This window comes from Lepidochelys kempii, chromosome 17, assembly GCF_965140285.1.
Source record: "Lepidochelys kempii isolate rLepKem1 chromosome 17, rLepKem1.hap1, whole genome shotgun sequence".
NCBI classification, from domain to species: Eukaryota; Metazoa; Chordata; order Testudines; family Cheloniidae; genus Lepidochelys; species Lepidochelys kempii.
This window is the reverse complement of record NC_136396.1, coordinates 1,414,233-1,436,081: the sequence shown is the minus strand read 5'-3', so window position 1 is coordinate 1,436,081 and position 21,849 is coordinate 1,414,233. Positions and strand designations below refer to the sequence as shown.

Genomic DNA, 21,849 nt, shown 5'->3' with positions numbered 1-21,849 from the left:
GGGGGAACCAGACCGAACCGCTAGGGGGCGCCCTAGTCCCTGCGCGCTGGGGCTGGCATGCGACACTTCGTCGCCCCCGCCCCCTGGCGTGATGACGTTGCTGGCGCTGCAGCCAATGGCGTTCGCGCGCGCTGTTCGAATGGCGGGTGCCGCGGCTGGCGGCTAGAGGCCGCGGAGCAGGTCGGGTCTCCCGGGTCACCATGGAGACCGCCGGGCCCCGCGCGGCCGCGCGCGAGGTGAGGGGGGGCCCCGGCCCCGAGCCTGGGTCCCGTGTCGGGATCGCTGGGCAGCTCCGCCCGGGGTCCTGCCCCGCCCCGCCCGCCCGCGTGCGTCCCGTTCCGGGCCCGCCCCCCCCCCGGGCACCGGCCTCCCCCCCCCGGTCCCCGCCCCGGGTCTCCTTCCCCCCCCCAGCCCTGGGCCCCCCCCCCGTCCCGTTCCGGGCCCGCCCCCCCCCGGGCACCGGCCTCCCCCCCCCCCGGTCCCCGCCCCGGGTCTCCTCCCCCCCCCCCCCCAGCCCTGGGCCCCCCCCGTCCCGTTCCGGGCCCGCCCCCCCCCGGGTCTCCTCCCCCCCCCCAGCCCTGGGCCCCCCCCGTCCCGTTCCGGGCCCGCCCCCCCCCCGGGTCTCCTTCCCCCCCCCAGCCCTGGGCCCCCCCCGTCCCGTTCCGGGCCCGCCCCCCCCCGGGCACCGGCCTCCCCCCGCCCCGGTCCCCGCCCCGGGTCTCCTTCCCCCCCCCAGCCCTGGGCCCCCCCCCGTCCCGTTCCGGGCCCGCCCCCCCCCCCGGTCCCCGCCCCGGGTCTCCTCCCCCCCCCAGCCCTGGGCCCCCCCCCGTCCCGTTCCGGGCCCGCCCCCCCCCCCGGGCACCGGCCTCCCCCTCCCCCGGTCCCCGCCCCGGGTCTCCTCCCCCCCCCAGCCCTGGGCCCCCCCCGTCCCGTTCCGGTCCCGCCCCCCCCGGGCACCGGCCTCCCCCCCCCCGGTCCCCGCCCCGGGTCTCCTCCCCCCCCCAGCCCTGGGCCCCCCCCCCGTCCCGTTCCGGGCCCGCCCCCCCCGGGCACCGGCCTCCCCCCGCCCCGGTCCCCGCCCCGGGTCTCCTTCCCCCCCCCCCCCCCAGCCCTGGGCCCCGTCCCGTCCCGGGCCCGCCCCCACCCCGGGCACCGGCCTCCCCCCCCAGCGCTGGCTCCCCCCCCTTGTCCCGTTCCGGGCCCTGGCTCCCCCCCCCCGGGCACCACCCCCCCCGCCCCGGTCTCCTCCCCCCCCCAGCCCTGGCTCCCCCCCCTCATCCCGTTCCGGGCACCGGCCTCCCCCCCGGGCACCGCCCCGGGTCTCCTTCCCCCCTCCCCCAGCCGTGGCTCCCCCCAGGGCCCAGCCCTGGCTCCCCCCTCGGGCACCGGCCTCCCGGGCCCTGCCCTGGGTGTCCTTCCTCCCCGCCCCCCGGGCCCTGCCCTGGCTCCCCCAGTCCCGTCCCAGGCCCTGGCTCCACCCTTGGGCACCGGCCTCCCCCCTGGGCCCCGCCCTGGGTCTCCTTCCCCCCTGGGCCCTGGCTCCCCCTCCCCTGGGCTCTGGCACCAGCCACTCCCACCCTGGGGCTCCTTCCCGCCCCCGTGCCCTGAGTGTCGTTGTCTGTCCGTCTGTCTCTTTCCACCCCCCCCCTCCCAGATGCCCCTGGCCAAGCAGAGCCTGGCGGGGGGGTGCAGCCTGTAGGGGTCACACATGGGGTTTCTTGTGTCCAGCCTCGGAAGTCAGCCGGCCGGGCCCCGCTCCAGGACCTCTCGCTCCAGCAGCTGGCTACTCCCCAGAAGCAGAAGTTTTCTCAAAGCGCGATGGAGTCTGCGAAACCCTCGTCTCTTACGCCGCTGTTCTGCAGGCTTCGGCTGCAGGTGGGGGCTGCTGCTGTGGGGCTGGAGAGCGCTGACCCCAATGGCCAAATACAGCCCCAGTGGGGCCGAGAGTCCGGAGTCTCCCGGGGCACTGACCCCATAGACCCCACACAGCTGTAGGCCCGGGGTGAAGGGAGCCTTCTCCTGAGTCAGGCTGGCTAGCCTAGTTCTTAGAACCCATCTGCACCCTGGCTCTGACTCCATGGGTCCCACAGAGCTGGGTGGGAGAGGGAGAAACAGCAGTTGGGAGGGGCTGGTGTCTTGCCATGGAAGAAGGCAAGGGGGTTCCTCCACATAGCCTAGAGAGCTTAGTGGGGCTCTCCTGCCGCCCCCCGTTCTGCGCTGAACATAAGGATGTTCCCTATATGCTGTCTCTGGAGACGGGAAGGAAGCTGGGAAAGGGGCCTTCTGGGGTCAAGCCAGTCAAAGCCCAACATGCAGGATAGGCATCCATGTGTCTGGGGGGTGCGGAACAGCAGGGGGCAGGGATTCTGCGGTTCTTGACCTCATTATTTTCCCCCTCCATGCAGGATGGCAGAAGCCCATTGCCTGGCTCACAGATGTCACCAGCTATAAAAATCTGGGCAGACTCCCTGCCAAACACAACATTCAGCACCAAAACTGTGGAGGAAAACAAAGCTAGGCCCAATACAAAAGAGCAACAGCTGGGTCTGGCTCCAAATAGCTCCACACCAAAGGCTTTTGAGGCAGCTGGTAGCCTCCAGGAAATGGGTCAGGGGGAAAGTGCCATATCTGCCGGCTCTCTTCCTGGGGCTGAACCTGGGGGGGAGCTTGTGCTGGGGGAGGTCGGGACCCTGCAGGACAACTTTTTGGGGAGGAGTGCAGATGCTGCAAACACTTCCCAGTTGGAGAGAGAAGTGGAGAAGGATGAGGCAGACTGGCCATGTACACCTGAGACGTCTCAGGCTTCTAAAGTAACAGTGAGGCTGGATGAGGATCAGGCCCACGTGACAATGGCAGAGAATGAGCCCTGCCTGGACAGTGACCCTTCGGACGCCAGGGCCATCCAAGACACTGCTGCTGAGCTGGGCGTGCAGGAGAAGCAGAGCCATGCTGCTGTAACGATGATCTCATTAGTCCTTCTGTGTGGTCTCCTGAGAGGCCGTGCCTGCCTCCTAGCAGGGTCTGCAGGGGGTGTGATCCTGAGCGGCTGTCAGCGACACAGGCGCTTGGCAGCCCTCCTCTATCCGAGGAGAATGGCATCTGGGCCGTGATTCCTGAGGCTGATTCTCTGCAACCTCCCAGCATCCTGGCCACCCTGAAGGAAACGGAAGGATGTAGCAGTACCCTGCCTATCCCACAGGGAGCAGAATCGGGAAGTTGCCCCCTCCCTTTTGGTAGTGACCAGCCCAGCTTGCTGGTGACTGAAGAGGGCTCCCCTCAGGCTTCTGTCTGGAAGGATGTGGCTTCAAGTTCTGCTCAGAAGCCTTCCCTGCAGGGAGGAGCAGCAAGCTCTCACAACCCAGTGCCCTCTCATGAGATTGGGTGCAACGTGGCTGGTACCATCTCCTGGATGACCCCACTGGCATGGCTGGAGAAGAACATGGGCACCTCTGCTGTGATGGAGTCCTTGAGGCAAAGCCTGCCGCTGCCAGCTCTGCAGCAAGATGCAGGCACAAGTGTCACCCCAATCTCCACCTGCTCTGCGGGGACCTGGATGACTCCCCGAGCGCTGCTGGAGAAGAGCATGAACACCTCTGTGGAATGGCCTGCCTGCGCAAAGGACAGTGCGTGCTGCAGAACAGATTCTCTTCTCTGGCAGTAAGTTTCCTTGTTATCCACACGCAATTCTGTTACTCTCACACTCTAGGGGCACCCACCTTTACGCAATTCCTAGGGCTCGGGGTGTACTCTTTGCGGGTTTGCAGGACCTTTTACTAATGAAAGAGCCTTACACAGTAATACCCTTATCCTCTCAACGATTACCAGGCAGAATACCCATGCTAAGCATAAAGTGCTCTGCTCCCCAGTCCTGGCCAGGCAGGCGGACTTTCCTGTTGGCCAGCAAGGTCGGGTCTCGTCTGGATTCTGGCTGCTGCACATCATACGCGCTATCTCAGAGTTTCTCTGCTGCTCTCCTCCTTGTGACCCCAGTTTATACAGTGAAACTTGATGTCCTGCTTAGCTGTGCCATAACCAGTCATTTCATTAACCAATCCTAACATATTGTAACAAAATTTTCTAACCTAGTCATACCCCCATCACCTTAATTTACACCTAACAAAAATTAATTAACACACAGACCTTACAGCCAAACAATAGAGAAAAGGGGACTATAAAGATAAAACAATAAAGAAATGAGGATTTCACAACCATAACTGTCAAGTGATTCTTGCCAGACAGAATGCTATCAAACTAAGTTTTCTTTAACCATCATAAGATCTGTGTCTTTATCTGGTGATGGTGGGTGCTATTAGGACAGGGACCTTCTTAACAGCCCGATATTACATTGTTTTAATTGTAATTTAGATGGAATGTGAGGATCCAACTTCCTGCTTCTTAGCTAATGGCTGCTTCTCTTCTAATATGGCTATAGGAAAAGACCTTATCCTTACATCCCCAGGTCCCTGGGGTTAGTCGATGTCCCTGAGCCGGGAGCCATTTCTGTAGTTCACAGGGGTGTCTGTGCTCCTGAAGCCCCTCACAAATATCTTCTCCTCTGACCAGCTGTTCCCAAGAGCACCTGAGTGCCCTGTCCCGGGCGGAGCTGGAGGGGCGGCTGGAGAGCACGCTTATCATCATTGAAGCCCTCTCGTGCCAGCTGCGGGATTGGCAGCAGAGCCAGTGGCCAGTTCCTCGTCTGGGGCGGCAGACCAGAGAGACGTGCTCACGCAGACTGACAGTCACCCACCCCAAAGCAGTAAGAGGGGCCCACTGTAGAGATGAGATCATGTGCGTCTTGGTTTGCAGGTGGGATGCTCTGAAGCAGAGGATGATGGCAGGTGTGGCCATGAGCTGTGCCTGCCTCCCTTCTGACTGAGTAGATCAGAAACTTCCCCTGTTGCCTACCAGTTAATTGCACTAGGTAGTTGTGACAAAGTGGGACTGTTCTTAATGTTTCCTCAGAATAACTGTAGGGGTGCTTCAGTTTCCCTGTGCATTTCTTAAGTCTCTAGTGTGGTGGGATAAGGGGGTGTAATTGTTTGCAGAGCAAAGGACCAGTGTCCATAAATGGCAACACTCTGTCTCCTGGCAACTGATGGCATCTCTTCCCCACTCCCCCAACCCCACCCCCCACCCCCCCGCAAGGTGAGAGCTAAAGGGTTGGAGAACAAAGGAATCCGGTGACCTCCTGGCCTGGGAAAGGGACAAAGCCCAGAGGAGGAGGGGCTGGAGGGGGAGTCAGTTTGGGGCTGGCTGGGGACATGGAGTGAAGTGCAGACGTGGTTGTCTGGCTCACTGCCCCCCAAAATGGACCCAGATGAGGGGTCCTGTTCTCTGCTCCTACAGCTCTGGTTTAGACCAGTTCCTGCCATCTAATAAACCTGTTTTACTGGCTAGCTGAGAGTCCCGTCTGACTGCGAAGTTGGGTTGCAGGACCCTCTGGCTTCCCCAGGACCCCGCCTGGGTGGACTCGCTGTGGGAAGCGCACAGAGGGGCAGAGGAGGCTGAATGCTCTGAGGTCAGACCCAGGAAGGTGGAAGCTGCGGTGAGCTGTGTTGTCCTGCAGACAGGCTGCTCACAGAAAGGCGACTTCCCCAGAGTCCCGTCTAGCTTCGTGGGGAGCAGTTCCAGAGCATCGCCCGGGGAGCCCGTGACTGCAGTCAGGCAAAGGGGTGCTTAGCAGCCCCCCATATGCAGTGCTAGCCTAGAACTTGGGAGCCCCGGGCTCTATTCCCTCTCTGCCAGACTTCCTGTGTGACCTTGCGCAAGTCACTTACCCTCTCCGTGCCTCTGATTTCTAGCTGTGCCATGGGGACAATAGCGCTGCCTGCCTCGCAGGAGAGAGGACACTAAAGGTTTTGAGGTGCTCAGGTGCTGCAGAGGTAAGTGGGGCCGCACAAATCCATTAGCTAGCTAGTGGTTCTGCAGTACTGTGGGGTGTGTCCCAGAACCTCTGCTAGGTATGCAGCTGGGCAGTGCTGAGCAATCAAGGACTTGAGCGCTCCCTGGCCAGTGCTGGTGTGACTCCCCACTGCAGCAAGTGCATGGACTCCAATTGTTTCAGATCAACAGGCCACTCAAAGTACACAAGGTCCCACTGAGGGTAAATGGAGCGGAAGTGATGTGGGCTGAATGGCGATTGTTGAGTTTCAGAGCTGATGAAACCTGGTCCCATGGTCGCCTGCTGCTACAGCACTGGCTAACCCAAATCATGCGCATGGCTGGTCCAGCTCTTGCCAAGTTGGAGAACTGCAGCAGTCCTTGCTGTTCCTGGCCTCCTGATTACACTCGCCTGACTGCACCACTGACCACCAGCTCGTCCAGGAAGGAAGCTGCAAACGAGCATGTCTGCAGCCAGTGGGTGGGAGTGTGTGGGCTGCATCCTTTGGTGCAGGCTGGCAGGGGGGTTTGGGAAAAGGCAGCACCTGGGGAAGCTTGCAGCTGTCAGAACTAATGGTGATGCAAATGTCATAGCAATTGCTTAAATCTAGCCTGCTGGGCAGAGATGCTGCCCCAAGGCGCCCCTTCTCAGAGCTGAGCCTGGTGCACGTGATCCTGGGGGAAGAAGACGAGGTGTTCAGCCTGTCTGGCCTCTGCTGAGCCCCCAGAGCATGGGCAGAGTTGGCTCAAGCCCTGCCCACCTTACCCCTGTGAGAAACAATTCTCCTAGCCCTGTGAGCCGATGGCTTGGGGATGGAATATCTTCCAGGAGGAGCAGCTTTATCATGACTTCTACATGGCAACCAGAGAGAGGACTCAAGGCCCTGCAGCGGACCCAGGAGGACGAGCAGGCTCTGAAAGAGGAGCTGGAACAGGCCAGGGAGGCAGTGGTAGGTCCTGGAGGGGTTTGTGTACAAGGAGGGTAGAAAGAAAAGGAGTACTTGTGGCACCTTAGAGACTAACAAATTTATTTGAGGCATAAGCTTTCGTAAGTTACAGATGAAGCATCCGATGAAGTGAGCTGTAGCTCACGAAAGCTTCTTGCTCAAATAAATTTGTTAGTCCTCTAAGGTGCCACAAGTCCTCCTGTTCTTTTTGTGGTTACAGACTAACACAGCTGCTACTCTGAAAGGAGGGTAGAGTGTCCTCAAGGGGGTGGGTGCTTCCAGGGCTGGCTGTCCAAGTGCGGCTTCCAATGAGAAGCAGCTGGAGCTGGTTAAACGTGCAGGGCTGTCTCTTGGTGGGGCTAAGCAAAATGGGCTCCTGACTCCTCCCTGTGGTCCTCAACGAGTCATCCACTACAGGGAGGCAGGGCTAGTCCGCAGGTGGGACGTTCTGCTCCCCATCCCAGGTGTTGTAACAAGCAGGGCCCCTGCTTTAGCGATCGATTCCATGTACAGTGGGTCCTCTGAGAATGGCCACATCTAGGGACAGATGGCTTGTCTACTTGCTCATCTGCACATTCAGATACTTTGGGCCTGTCTCTGAAGGCAGGAAACTGCCTAACAAGGGTCCGTCACTTGTACAGGTTCCTCTGCTACCAATGGTGGCAATTTGGTTACACCACCAGATCTCCAGTGGGTCCTGGACCCTTGGCTGGTGCCCAAGTCCCAGCAGTGGCCTTTCGATAGGGTTCCCCAAAGCCACATCTGCCGGTGTGAATGCTCCTCTTGTCTTGTAGAGATCCTGGACTGTGGAGTCTCAATTGTTCCTGGACACCGCAAATACTTCCCTGCGGAATCTGCAGGAAGACCGTAGGAACCCTAAACCAACAGGTGAGATTGTCTGGCTCTGCGATGCTCTGTGGCTGAGCCTCTGAGCGCTAGCAGGCGTAATGTCAGCCCTCGGAAAGTGCCTTCGGCTCTCTTCCAACAGCCGTGCTCAGAGAGTACCCTGGAGAGGGCCGGGCCTGGCTCGTGGTGCCCCGGGTTCGTTGGGAGCACTCAGCGGCCTGGATGTCAGATGGCTCTAATTCGTGAGAACTTTGTCCCTGTGGAGCTGGTCACACACCATGTGTTGCCAAGGCTCTGTGGTGGGGTGGGTACCCCCAGGGAGGGGTGGTCCAGCCTGGCAGCCTTGGTGCCCAATGCACGGGTCCGCTGTGAACGGCGCCTCTGAAGGAGCATGGGGCAGGCCTGCTGTTGGGCCTGGAACCTCTGGGATTCCGCAGGGACTCCAGGCTGTCCTCAGGGGCCGCTCTCCTCCTCCTCTTGTAGCAAGACCAGATGAGGGCCCTGCTCTCCCGGAAACCGGAGTTCACTGGACAAAGTGGCAGCCAAACTGAAGAGCTGCCTGGCGGAGCGGGATGAGATGCGGAGCCGAGCGGCGGAGGCACTCAAGGCTAAAGAAGCGGTAATAGGCTCAGACCCCTGTGGGATGCTGTTCAGAGGCAGGCGCAGGGCAGGGCTGTGGTGGTGCTGGGCCCAGAGCATGCCCTGCCCCAACAGTGGGGTAGGGAGCAAGAGCAGCTGGCAGGACTGGTTAGCCTGGGCCTGGTGGTCGGGGGCTCTGCATGCCAGGGCTGACTTCAGCCCCACTCTCGCTGCTAGCTCCGCAGTGCTGGGAATGCTACTGGTGTCTCCGGGGGGCAGGTTGTCTCTCGTAGCTCAGCAGCAGCCACGTCAGGTGGACAAGTGGGGTTGCCTCTCTCTGCGGGAGTGCTGGACAGCCCCCTCTCAGCCAGTCCCACTGGCACTTGAAGAGGGTGCTGGGTGACCTGTTGGCAGGAAGCTGTGCCCCAGGCCAGCGTATACAAGGGGGCAGGGTTAAGGACTTGGCTGAGGCCTCCCCAGTGCTTCAGCAGAGGGGCATGAGGGAGAGCCCTGCCCTGCAGCCTGAGTGTAGCGCTGGTGCTTCCTCTGTGACATCAACATCTTAATCTCCCACGGGTGGGTCCTGCTGCTAATGTGTGCTGGAGCTTGCCACCCCTCAGCAGTGGGGCTGTCAGGGCTCCTGGGGCACCTGGCAATGGTGGCACTAGGCTGATGGATCACTGTTAAAATCCCCACATGCACGTGTCTCCCCCTCCCCAGAGTGATCTGGTTCTGGAGGCCTTCCGTGTCCATGCCAGCGCTCGGATCAGAACCCTAGAGCAGGGATTGGAGTCCCAGTGCGAGCTCTGCACCCTTATTGAGGAGGCTCGTGAGCACCAGGTAAGGAAGGGTAGTGAGCTCTGCGTGGGTGTCTGGCCCTGCTCTTGATCTTCTTAGCCTGTGGGCCCAGCCAGCTTGCTGGAAACCTTGTGTGCTGCCCACTGCACGGGCTCAGCCTGGGGTCTGCTGAACTTGTGATTCAATTTGATATGCTGCAGCTTGGGGCAGTGTTCTCCTGTCTCTGCCATTAGTGATGCTGGGAGTTTCCCCTGCCACTACTTTGGCCTGGTCTCAAGGCATGAGGCTGCCTAAGACCAGTTCCTCTGCACTTCCATTGGGGGCGACTGACTACACCATCAGTTCTCCAGAAGGTCTTGGACTCTTGGCCACTGCCCATGTCCCAGCATCCGCATTGGCAATGCTAACGCCCCTCTTGTCTTGCAGAGATCCTGGACCGTGGAGTCTCAGTTGTTCCTGGACGCCGCAAATACTTCCCTGCAGAATCTGCAGAAAGACCGAGGAACCCTAAACCAACAGGTGAGATTGTCTGGCTCTGTGGCTGAGCCTCTGAGCGCTAGCAGGCGTATGTCAGCCCTCGGAAAGTGCCTTCGGCTCTTCCAACAGCCGTGCTCAGAGAGACCCTGGAGAGGGCCGGGCCTGGCTCGTGGTGCCCCGGGTTCGTTGGAGCACTCAGCGGCTGGGATGTCAGATGGCTCTAATTCGTGAGACTTATCCCTGTGGAGCTGGTCACACCATGTGTTGCCAAGGCTCTGGGTGGGGTGGGTACCCCAGGGAGGGGGTCCAGCCTGGCAGCCTTGGTGCCCAATGCACGGGCCGCTTGAACGGCGCCTCTGAAGGAGCATGGGGCAGGCCTGTGTTGGGCCTGGAACCTCTGGGATTCCGCAGGGACTCCAGGCTGTCCTCAGGGGTGCTCTCCTCCTCCTCTTGTAGCAAGACCAGATGAGGGCCCTGCTCTCCCGGAACCGGAGTTCACTGGACAAAGTGGCAGCCAAACTGAAGAGCTGCCTGGCGGAGCGGGATGAGATGCGGAGCCGAGCAGCAGAGGCACTCAAGGCTAAAGAAGCGGTAACAGGCTCAGATCCCTGTGGGATGCTGTTCAGAGGGCAGGGCAGGGCTGTGGTGGTGCTGGGCCCAGAGCTTGCCCTGCCCAACAGTGGGGTAGGAGCAAGAGCAGCTGGCAGGACTGGTTAGCCTGGGCCTGGTGGTCGGGGTTCTGCATGCCAGGGCTGACTTCAGCCCCACTCTCGCTGCAAGCCCTGCAGGGCTAGGGATGCTGCTGGTGTCTCGGGGGTGAGCCTTGCAGCTCAGCGGCAGCCACGCCACATCAACAGCTGAATCTCCCACGGGTGGGTCCTGCTGCTAATGTGTGCTGGGGTTGCACCATCCCTCAGCAGTGGGGCTGTCAGGGCTCCCTGGTGCTAGCTGGTGCTTAGCAAATGCCGAGGGCTGAGCACCTCCTTCCTCCAGGATGACCCTGGTGCAAGATGGCCATGTGAGCAATGCCATGTTTAGCAGCCAATGGCAGGAGTGTAGCTGCAAGGAGGCCTGTCTGTCAGATGTCTGGTGCAGACCCGACGATGCCAAGAGGCAGATGAGTGGGGCACGGTGGGCATTTGCCATCCAGGGGTCAGAACGTGGCTCCTTTTCCAGCATCGCAGTCTGGTACAGAACTGCTGCCCTGCCCCCTCCTGTATCTTTGGGAGGGCATTAGAAACCCCTGAGCACTTGTCCCATTTGGGATGTGGATGCCAGCAGCGTCCAGCTCTCGGTGCCTGTTGGGCTGGGCCAGAGAAGCCCCCAAGGGGCAGGATTGAGCAGTGAGCCAGGTGCTGTGCTTTGTTGCAGGCTTCTAGGGAGCTGGAGGTGGCTTTCGGGAGGCTGGAGGAAGTGACTGCAGAGCTGCAGGATTCTGTAGCCCAGGTGGATCAGCTGACTGTGACAAACTCCCGGCTGGGAGCAGGTATGCCTGCATGTGAGGCTGGGTCTCTCGGTGTCTTGTGTGGATGTGCAAAGGCCCAAGAGGTGGCAGCAGCTGGCCCTTCCTGCGGTAAGAGACTGGGAGACACTCGTACAGCTGCACCTTGCTGCATGCTGGTCACGTGCTAGGGCACAAAGCCCAGACCATGTCTTGCTATGCTGAGGACGGAGCTGAGCATCCCGAGCCTCCAACATTGGCTAGAGGACTCCTCCTGTAGCAGTAGCTGCCTGTTCCATTTGCATGTCAGTGCCCTGTAGATTTCTTGGAGGCCACCTTGCTGACAGCTCAACAGCTGGATCAGACTAACGTGTGCACCCCCACCATACTCCAGTATCTGGGCTGCTGCTTAAGACCTGCTCTGGGGGATGGGCAGGCAAGGGCTCCTCTGCCTTCTCAGCTTTGCACGTTCACTGGTGCCAACTGTGCAGCTAACCTCCGTGCTGTGCACTGTGCCCTAGATCTCAGCACGCTGTTGAGGGACCTGGCCAGCCTGCAGTGCGAGCGGGATGAGCTGCGAGAGAAGCATGCAGACCTGTCGGAGGAGATGGCGCGGTGAGTCTCCAGCCTCCGGGTGCTGAGGCTGGGGGGCATAGAAGCAAAGTGCTGTGCAATCCAGTGACTGAATAATGAGGAACAAAAGGTGATGCCCTAAGGAGGGCTCTTGGACAATCCTCATTCTGCTGCTTCCCCTTCCCCGAAATTCACTTCTGTTCTGAAAAAAGAACAGGAGGACTTGTGGCACCTTAGAGACTAACATTTATTAGAGCATAAGCTTTCGTGGGCTACAGCCCACTTCATCGGATGCACAGAATGGAACATATAGTAAGAAGAGATATATATATATATACACACAGAGAAGGTGGAAGTTGCCATACAAACTGTAAGAGGAGTGGATCTCCTGGGCAGATCCTGTCAGCTGCCCCTCCTGCGCCCAGAGCCTGCAGCTGGCAGCCGAACTGCACACTAATTGCTTCCCTCCTTCCTATCTCAGGCTGACCAGAGAGCAGGAGCTTCTCCAGCAGCAGCACGACCGGGTGCGTCAGGAGCTGCGTGAGATGACCGAGTGCCACGAGGTAGACGCTGTGGGGGATGGGCTAACCCTTCTGTTAGGGGCACAGGACACTTGCTGTGCTAATGGCATGTGCTTCATCCCATTGACCCCTATGGCAGCCTTCACACACCACGATATTAAACCGTAGACCAGGACCAGTTAATGTCGCCTCCTCCCTGCACGTAGGCCTGGAGCTGCCAAGCCCCACTGACCGCTCAAATGTCCTTTCCAAAACCCCTCCTAGAGGGACACAGAAAAAGCTGGGCATCCTAACTGCGGGTGCAAATCCTACTGGCCCAGGACTTGCTATATGCGGTGCCAGACCCGTGCCATAAAACCCCTGGCAGCTAAATCTCTCAAAGGAACTCTCTCTCTCTGCCTTGGATCCTAGCCCTCCTCGCTACTCATCCTGCCCTTTCTTTCACTCCTTAACCTTCTGGTATCTGATACTCCAGGTGCGTCAGTTAGTGATGCTGTGGAGACTGGAATCCCAAGGTGACTTCCAAGTACAAAGGGCAGACTTCCCGCTCCAGCAGTTCTTGAGAAAGCCATGGCTGAAGTCATGGAAGAACTGGCTGAGCGTCGAAAGCAAGATGGGCATTGGAAGGTCTGGTATTTCACAAGCTGCAAGGGCTGAACAAGTGTATAAATGCTGTGGGGAGCAATTGCTTGTTGCTGACCCTGTGCTCGGTCCTTTGATCCCTGTGGTCAGCCTTCCCAACCATCTCTGTGCAGTTACTCTGGGTGTGAGACTTGGCTGGGCCTTTCCATGCACTTGAATGCCTGACCCAATCCCCCTGGGGAATCGGCCTGGCTGCTGCAGCTTTGGCCTTTGCACACCCCAGTGCAGGGTGAGTCAGACCATCCCGTACTTCCTAGCAGAGTCTGCTGGCAGGTGAGGTGTGGGGGTGGAACTCTGATCTGCCAAGCACTCTGGTGAGAAGGGAGGAAGACTACAGAGCTGTTGCTGGGCTCTGAGGCCTGTTAGATGAAAGACCCCCTGATACCCGGGGGGAGGCCTCACCAGCCCCTCAAATGAGAATGGGGTCGGGGAGGAGTCTCCACTTGGGCACTTGCAGGAAAGTAGAGTGGGATTTGAGCTAACTGCTCCCTAGCTCCTGGTGTGAACATGGCCCTCCTTAGCCGTTCCTGGCCTGCATGTGCTGAGCACCTCCCGCTGTACCAACTCCCACTCCTCCCTAGTAAATCTTCCCTCCGCCCCAGTTCATTGACCAGGAGAACCGTGTGTCCCGGGAGCAGCTGACAGAGACAGAAAATGAGCTGAGAGCCACCCTTGCAGTTCTGCGGGAGCGCAGCATGCAGTACGAGGACCTGAAGGACGCCTACCAGCACCTCCAGTGAGCCAGCAGCTCCACTCTGCCTCTCTGAGCCCTTCGTGTGCCTCCCGCCCCAACTCGTTGCTGTGTCTGGAAAGCCTGCGTCTGGGGGAAGGAGCTTGGCATGTCTCTGTTCAGCTCCTGACGGGCAGGGTCCCCTCCCAACCTCACCCATGGCTGGGAGGCAAAGGGTGCCAGTGAACGAGCCCCTCTATGCACCCTAGTACATCCCTAATTGTCCCTGTGGCAAACCCACAGGCACTCTGGCTGGGCACAGCTGGTCTCATCCTCTGGTTATTCAAAAGGCACCTCCAAGTGTCCCCCTGTGCTCTGGCCACCGAACCGAGGAAGTCAATCACAGCCAGGCCATTAGGCTGCCATGACATGCCTACCCTTTCCCCTCCCCACCCTGAGAAGATAGGGCCTCGGTGGGCACTGAGCAAGCTCTGACTTCCCCCTGTTCTCCCCAGGAAGGAGCGGGACATCCTCTGCGAGGAGCTCGACTGCAGCAAGGCAGAGGCCCTGGGCCTGCAGCTCATCAGGGACAAACTCCTGAAGTCCTCCCTGGAGCTCGCTCAGACCAAGGAGAGGCTGCTGGACCTCACTGATGCTCTCCAAGCTGCCCTGCCAGGAGAGGTAGGAGTCCAGGGAACTGCCCTCTGGCTGTTGATCGCAGAACCCTCTGTAGCATGGGTTTCTGCAGCCCGTCTGCCCTGGGGAAGCAGAGCAATGTCTGTAATGCTGCCTTGGCATCTGTGGGACAGCCACTCTGACCTTCTTTTGTCATTGAAGGCTGCTGATCTTGCATCGAGGAGCAGAGTGTGTACCCCTCGCAGCGTTCCCTGCTCCTTCGTGGGCAGCGTCTTAAAAGCTATGGCAGGAAAAGGTAGGATGTGGCTGCCAGAAATTGTTTATTGGCTCTGGTTCTTGTCTGCTGCTCCAGAAACCCTGCCTGTGTGGAGGGGGCTGGTTAGTGCTTCACAGACAAGGAGGGGCGTGAAGTGCTCTGTACACCAGCCAAACCCGGGGCTGAGCCTCCCATCACCCCTGCAGCATGGTGGGGCCTTCCTCTGCACTGTGCAGGCCTGTCATGCAGTGACCCTCCCCTTGGTATTGGAGATGCAGCCATTGCAGTGAGTGGGGGACCTGCCCATAATGCTTTGCTCTGCCGCGTGCTCAGGAGCCAGAAGTACCTTGCTGACACTGAAGCAAGGCAGAAGTGGTTACAGCTTCCCAGCCAGTGGTTGAGGCTGCTCCCGTGTCTGGGAAGGAGCCGTCAAGCTTCCAGTGCCCCCCGCTTTATTGTCGAATCCTGTGCCTCTGCTCTCCCTTCCTGTGACTGGTCGGGCTGCATTAGGCCTCCAGCGGGGTGGTGGATGAATTTTGATGAACCTGCCACAGAAAACCAGCTCTGCCCAGAACACTACAGCCCTCTGCTGCCTCGTGGGCTGTCTCTGACCCCGGAGCCAGATTGCTTCAGTGAGGAGTGTCGGCGCTTCCGTGGCAAACAGGACCCTCGATGCCCAGGGCTTCCTGTCTCCGGTTAGGCCTCCTTCCCATGCAGCCTGCAGACAGGGGATGGTTCAGCTCTTCGAGGCTGGTGCTGTTCCTCCCCGGGGCTGCCAGGATCACCCACTGCAGGGCCAGAAAGCACAGAACCATAGTTGTCTTGGGATGGCCTTGTCCCAGGGCTCCTCACATGGGGCGTGGCGAGGGGGTGATGTGAACGGGGCCTCAGCACCAGTCCCCTCTCTCAGGGCCCAAGCCCCAGGGACTCCCCAGAGGAGAAGGGAAGTTCCCGGATCTATGCAGGCACCATGGCCTAGCAGTGGGTCAGGGTCATAGAAAGGGGTAACCTGTGTTGATAACCCAGCATCAAGCCCCTCTGACCTACTTTGTTACAGGCATTGATGAAGAAGCTGCTGAAGGCTCGACCACGTTCACCGAGGTTGAACCTGCTACTCCTCAGATGCCAGCAGGTAATGGCCTGGTGTCTGCCCTCTCCTCCCTTGCCAATTAACGTGGCCTTGCTGGGCCCCAGTGCAAAGGGCACTGGCCTAGTCCCAGGAGGTGCCCTGGAGCAGGGCAGGTGCAAACACGTGAGTGCACTAGGCTTTCCCAGGGAACCAGGCTTGTCCCTTCATCCAGGTTTGACTCAGCAAGAGGTTCCCTCTTGTAACTGCTGAGCACCAGGGGGCCGGGCCGGGGGCAGTGGCTATGCAGGTGGGCTAAAGCTGCCTGCTGTTCCAGGCATAGCATCTGGTGTCTGTTCCTGGCCTGGCGCTGCCCTGGACCTTGCTGGGTAATTGGAACCTGAGCACAGTATAACACACAGGTTTGTTTCCTTTTGGCTTGTGAGGGGTTCTCCATTAACCCTGGCATTGCGGGCTAGCACCGTGCACTGTGAGCCATTGCTCCCCTGCCATGCAAATGGCTGGTGTCTGCTCTGCCCCCAGAGATCGAGGAGAGCCTGCAGGAGACTGTCTTGGAGCTGAGAGCTGCTGTCTCTCATCTCGTCACTGTAAGCTTCCAGAGCCAGAAGGCGGCACAGCACGAGGTTCAGGAGCTGCAGGCTAAACTGTGAGTTCAGCATCTGGCCCTTGAGTCAAAGGAGAGGTGATGGGAATACCCAGTGGGCTCTGGGCAATGCCACTGCTGCTTGCTGACCTGTCACTCCCCCACCGCCACTGGCCATCCCTGTGCAGCTGAGCAGCACGTCTAGGACTGCGACCCCCAGGAGCTAACCCTGCCAACCTCCAGCCTCAGGGTCAGGGGGAGGCAGGGTCACCCTGAGAGCACGGCTATGCAGCCCACGTTCCATCTGCTTTGTGCCCTCTGAAGCCTCAGTTTGGCTCTTCTTCTCATAGCTCTGACCATCAGCACCAGCTGGAGAGCCTGGAATCCAGGCTCCAGGCAGAGATTGATGCCCGGGATGCAAACCTTGCCAAGCTAAACAAGACCCTGGGAGTCAGGTTTCAGGTGAGCAGGTGCCAGAACTGGGTTAGGTGTGAACTCCAGGGCAGAGCTGATCTGGGACGTGGACCAGGCAGGCTCAGATTCTAGGACACGGGAGAATCTGGGTAACTGGTTTTTTCCATATCCTGCAGCTGCTCGCTAGCCTGATCTAATGCGGCACTTGTGTGGCTCCCCAGTGTCCCAGGCTGAGGGCACATTACTGGCTGGGTCCTGAGTGTTCCTGGGTCAGGACTGCTCCAGCCTAAGAGAACTGCCCCCATCTGGCTGTGCAGGTCCAAATGTAATGTCTGCATTGGGGCAGGCTGGGACCCTGGTGTGACTGACCCCTCGCTACCTCTGGTGATGGGGCAGGATAACCCCGGCTCTGTGTGCAGCCTGGTGGCAGGGGAATGGTGTTGGGACTCACCTGACTGAAGCTGCTGGTGAACTGGGGGCTTGTGCCCAGCCTGTTGCCTGCCCCCGCCCTGTCCTCACTGTCCATGTCCCGCTGAGTGTCTGCTAGCAGCTGTTGTCACAGTGACTGCAACAGACAAAAGCCCACCAGCTGCCTCCCCTCGGTACTGGGCCTGGGCTCCCTCTTTGCCTGCTCCTTTCCTGGGAGAGCAGCACGTCCATGACTCTGCTGCAAGGGTGGTGCCACTCCGGGAGGCTCTGTCCTAAATGCTGCCGCCCTCTCTCTCTTCAGACCGAGAAGGAGCTGCAGGACATTGTGCGGCAACAAGAGGAGAAGATGCTGCAGCTCATTGACCGGAGCCGGGAAGTCACGGTACCCGCCTCTGCAGGCTGGGGGCATGTCGGGTTAGATCCTGGAATGGGCTCGGCCCTGCTGCCCACTGTGCTCAGTACGGTGCCACGTACAGGACAGGAGCTGCCCTGTGGGCCCCTAGAGGCTGGGACGGAGTCCTTTGCCCCACTCCCCGGCATCTCACTGGCTTCTCTCCCCTCAGAATTTGAAGGCAGAGGTCTCTCACCTGACGCACCTGCTCCGGCGTGCGGAGACGGAGGCTGAGGTGCTGTGGGAGGAGGTGAGGGGACGAGACCCCAGCACGACACCTCTGGATGCTGACACTGTCCAGGAGAAAGTCTGGCTACGGCAGGAGGTGAAGCCAGCAGTACTTGGGCAGGGGCAGATTCTGGTGCAGGAAGGGAGGGGCTTGGTGGGGGGGTCGCTCTTGGCCTAGGGCAGTTGTATAGCATGGGGCTGACTGCCAAGAGACAGGTGCCCTGGGGCTGTTGGCATGTGTTTTCCCCCACCCATCGGCCCTTTCTTGCTACGTTGTGGCTCCTTTCTATTAGTGCTATGGAGAGGGAGCAGGGAGAGGCCCCGCAGCCCTGCTGGTGGTTCAGTAGTGGGTTAGACAGTGGGCGCTCCAGCCTGGCGGCAGGAGGGGGAGTGCTGGGCATGGCTAGGCCCGAGATGGTCTGCATGCTGGGCATGGGCTGGCTAATGGCAGGGAAGGGGAGGCAGTACGTGCCCTGGCTGGGAGCGGCTGGCACAAGGCGGGAGCCAGCTCTTTGGGGGCTGGTGGGGTCTGTTCTCTCCCCATCCCTGAGTCAGGCTCTAGCCCTGGCTGTGGGCATCCAGCTGCATTGTGCCCCTGTGCCAATACTTGTCTTGCAGGTGAACAAGCTGAGGGAGCTACTCCTGGAGACACAGCATGACTACCAGGACCAAGTAAGGAGCAGGGCCTAGGGTGCCGCGTGTGCGTGTGTGTTGGGGGGGGCGGGGTGTCTGGCTGCATTGTCCCCTCACCGGAGGCTTCAGGATTGACTGCTATGGAGCCTCTCTCATGCCTGCTCCTGCTCGGCGTTCTCCCCACCCAGCTGCTAAGCCAGAGGTGGGCAAACTACAGCCCGCGGACCACGGGACTGTCCTGCCTGGCCTCTGAGCTCCTAGCCCGGGAGGCTCGCCCCAGGCCCCCCCCGGCGCAGCCTCACCTTGCGGGCGAGCTCCTGGGGCAGGGCAGCTGCAGAGCCCGGCCTGACCCGGTCTCTGTGTTGCGTGGTGACCTGGCCCAGCTCCAGCTGGGCAGGGCAGCTGTAGCGCGACCAGGCAGCGCGGGAAGGGGGCATGGAGCAGGGGGGTTGGATAGAGGGCAGGGGAGTTCGGGGAGGTGGTGGTAGAGGGTGGATGTGGATGGGGGCAGGAACAGGGGGTTGAATTGGGAAGGAGTCCCAGGGGGGCCGTCAGGAAGGAGGCGGGGGGTTGGATGAGGCAGCGGGAGTCTGGGGGCAGTCAGGGGACAGGGAGCGGGGGTGTGTGTGGATGGGGTAGGGGTCCCAGGGGGGCCGTCAGGGAACAGGGGGGTTCGATGGGGCAGGGGTTCTGGGGAGGATAGGAGGTGGGGGCCAGGCCACAACCCCCTCCCCTAACCACCCCTCCATACAATTTCCAAAACCCAATGCAATCCTCAGGCCAAAAAGTTTGCCTGCCCCTGTGGTAAGCCATTAAAATATGCGGGCTCTGGGGTTTGCTCTGCTCCCATCCCTCTGCACAGCTCTGTGTTCTCCTTTGCAGAGAAGAATCCTGGAGGGGAAACTCCATCATGCCCAGATGATGCTAAGGAGCCGTGAGGAAATGGAAGAGAAGATCAAAGAGGTGAGGCCCTTTGGGGCGGGGCTCTCACTACACCTGCATGGTATCATTGATAAGGCTCTTGGCATGGCTAACTGACAAACAGCCAGGGCTGCCCCCCTTCCCCTCATCACACAGCCTGTTTCCACACTGCCATGCACAAAGCCCTTGGGAGAACAGCTGCGTCTCAGGGATGGGCCCAGCCCAGCCCCACCTGAAAGCATCGCAGGTGAGGCTGCCTTCAGAAGGGCCTGGTCTAGCTGCAGGGGTCTGGCAAAGGACATGAGTGATGTGACTGCTGTGGAAGGGCTGGGGCCCAGGAGTGTGGTGGGATTGCAGCCCAGGGAGAGCCCCTCCATCCTATTCTGCTACTGTCTTTGAGGGGCTCCCCACCTGCTGCCCCATGCTGAGGGCAGTAAGTGGCTTGTGTGCCGTCACTGAAACGACCACTTCTGCACCCACAGCTGCTCCCTGTCCTGTCTTTCTGGGTCCTGCCAAGGCCTAGGCACTGCCCCGGCTGGAGGGCCAGAACCATTCACACAGCTGCCTGGCCCTCGCTGTTAGGATTGAGAGCTATAGATGGAGACCCTCACTTGGCATGGCCTGCCTGTCCCATTCCTAGCTGCTGGAGTCCTGCTCCCCCACCTCCAGCTTGGCTGCAGCTCCTCGAACTCTTCCTCCTCCTTTCCCAGGTGCTCTCCTCCATCCCTGCTGCGGTGACTGCCGGCTCCTGGGAGTTCCAGAACCTGCTGCACTACCTTGGGCTGAAGCTGGTGGATGGCGGCAGATGCTCTGGGGACACACCGTAGCCGTGAGGTGTGATTCACTCAGTGTTTGGAAGCCGCCTTGCTTAGCTTCCCCTGTATTTGAACTGAGCCCGGTTGAGTGTCTGGAACGCAGGTGGGCTGGGCTCCGTAGCAGTACTGGTGTGTGTGTATATATATATATTTATTAAAGTTGTGACACCCTGCATTGCTCTGCCTCTTGCCTGATCCGAGAGCCAAGCTTGGGGGTGGGGCTGGGGGGGCCTCTCTTGGGGCTCACTAACAGGCTAACTGCCCAGGTAGGCTGGAGTTCATTCTTTGGGTTCTCTGCTGCCTGCCATGGGAGCATTCATAGTAACTGTCTGAGGGCACCTGGCATGACACCTGCTGCCCCTGGTCAGAGCAGCTGGACTCCTTTGGGCTTATCACAGGGCAGATGACTTCCCCACCACTGTCTCCTCTCCCTGTGTTGTGACAGCCCCCCCTTCCTTGGCAGGGGGTCACTCCTCTGCCTGGTGTTCTGTAGTTCGTATGCAGCCTTGCTGATCTTCGCGTTCCCAGGGCTCCTGCGAACTGCACACACATGAACCCAGCAAGGCTGGGCTGACCTAGTTTCCCCTCAGAGGCAGCTCTTGCTCTTGGTGTCCTAGATTCTCAGTTCCTTGCTCCTCGGATCTAACTTCCGGTGATCCTTTCTTAGGGTGAGAGCCTCCTGCAGAGGCAGTAGCCTGAGGCTGCTTTGTCCTTGGGACCCCCGGCTCTTGGGGGTGGTGAGAGAGATTCCCAGGACCCAGCAGTAATGGGGTGATGTGGAAGTGCAGCCTGGGCCCGGTGAGAAGGGGAAGCTGTCTGGTGGTGTGAGCATGCAGCAGAGCTGGACCACACAGCTGGGGCTAACCTCCTGTCACTGTCCCTCTCTGGCCAGCCCAGGGCTTCCAGGAGCAGAGCCCCTTGCCACTCCTGACCTCTCCCCAGCAGTCCTGCTGGGGAGGGGGGAGCACGCATGCTGGGCCTTCCCTGAGCACAGATCTGCGACAGGGGGCTTGTTTTGAAAACCTCTTTCTGTTTCGCTCAAATGTTGATTCCTTCCCACCTCCCCCCTTTGTCAAACATCTGCAGGATCTCCCTGCCTTGAAAGCATGAGGGAAGCCCTGAGTTGGAGTCTTCCATGCTGTTGCAGGACGTAGCCTTGTGCTGGCTCCTATGGGCCATGCTGTCCTCTGCTCTGGATCGGTGGGTTATAGCTGCATGGGTCTATTGATCTCCTCCCAGGGCAGAGCTGCTGCCAGGACAGCACTTGCTTGTGACCACACTAACCATAATGTGCCCAAAAGCAGCTATATGGAAATAAAACGCTCTGGTTTTTAATGGCTTTACTCCCTGGTGCTGTCCCCGCCTCTCAGCTGGGTGGCAGGGTCACCTTGCCTCTCTCTTCAGCTGTGGAACAGCTGCCTCTGCCCCTAGCTGTAGCTGAGGGGAGTATGGGAGGAGCTGGGAAACAGGCTCACTTCCCTCTCCTCCCCCTCCTGTATTCAGCTTAAAGGACAGGTCTCCTAAACAGCAGCCTCTGAACAACTGCGATGCAATGCCTAGACATCCTGCCAAGGAGCCTCTAGGACCTGCTGCGAGTAGATACCACCTATGCTGCTACTCAGCCCACAGTCCTGGAAAATTAACTCGGTTGGGTACGTTTGCCCTGCAGTGCAGGGTACAGAGCAGATGGCCTGGTCCTTATCCCTCTTCTGCTGCTTAGAGGGACAGCAGGGAGCTGTGATTTCACTCCCTGTGAAGGCTGAGTGGCCTTAAGGACAGCATGGGGGCCTGTCCCTCCACTCCCTCTCTCAGCATTGTGCTCCTCTCCCTCGAACCACCTCCCTGCCGCATGCTACCATGGGCCCCACAGAGCCCCTTCTGCCCTACCTAGGACAGCAAGTAGAGAGAGACCCATTTTCATCTTCGAGCCTGGGAGCTGCTGTAGGGGACTGGGCTGCAGTTCTAGAGGAAGATGGAGGCCCCATGTCACGTGGGGTGACATGAGGAGACGCCCGACTGGCCAATGGCTGGCTCCTGGCACAGGCCTCCAGCAGCAGAGAGAAGCTGTGAATCTCGGTGGGG

The 21,849-nt window shown here is 59.9% G+C and overlaps 1 protein-coding gene across 1 annotated transcript; it reads left to right on the top strand.

Annotated features, from left to right (window-relative positions):
• Positions 1-23: 23 nt before the first annotated feature.
• Positions 24-19,940, top strand: SPAG5 (sperm associated antigen 5). The gene is given in 30 exon segments (XM_073315315.2): positions 24-236; positions 1,729-1,875; positions 2,406-2,970; positions 2,973-3,657; positions 4,564-4,700; positions 4,703-4,737; positions 4,739-4,756; positions 6,710-6,754; positions 6,756-6,830; positions 7,622-7,696; positions 7,698-7,715; positions 8,157-8,186; positions 8,188-8,292; positions 8,973-9,092; positions 9,477-9,569; positions 9,984-10,118; positions 10,899-11,013; positions 11,490-11,583; positions 12,023-12,104; positions 13,307-13,440; positions 13,890-14,055; positions 14,212-14,305; positions 15,324-15,398; positions 15,876-15,999; positions 16,287-16,398; positions 17,081-17,161; positions 17,343-17,495; positions 18,017-18,070; positions 18,914-18,994; positions 19,663-19,940. Coding segments are annotated over 30 exon segments (3,801 nt in total). The 5' UTR covers positions 24-200; the 3' UTR covers positions 19,780-19,940.
• The last annotated feature ends 1,909 nt before the right edge of the window (positions 19,941-21,849 follow it).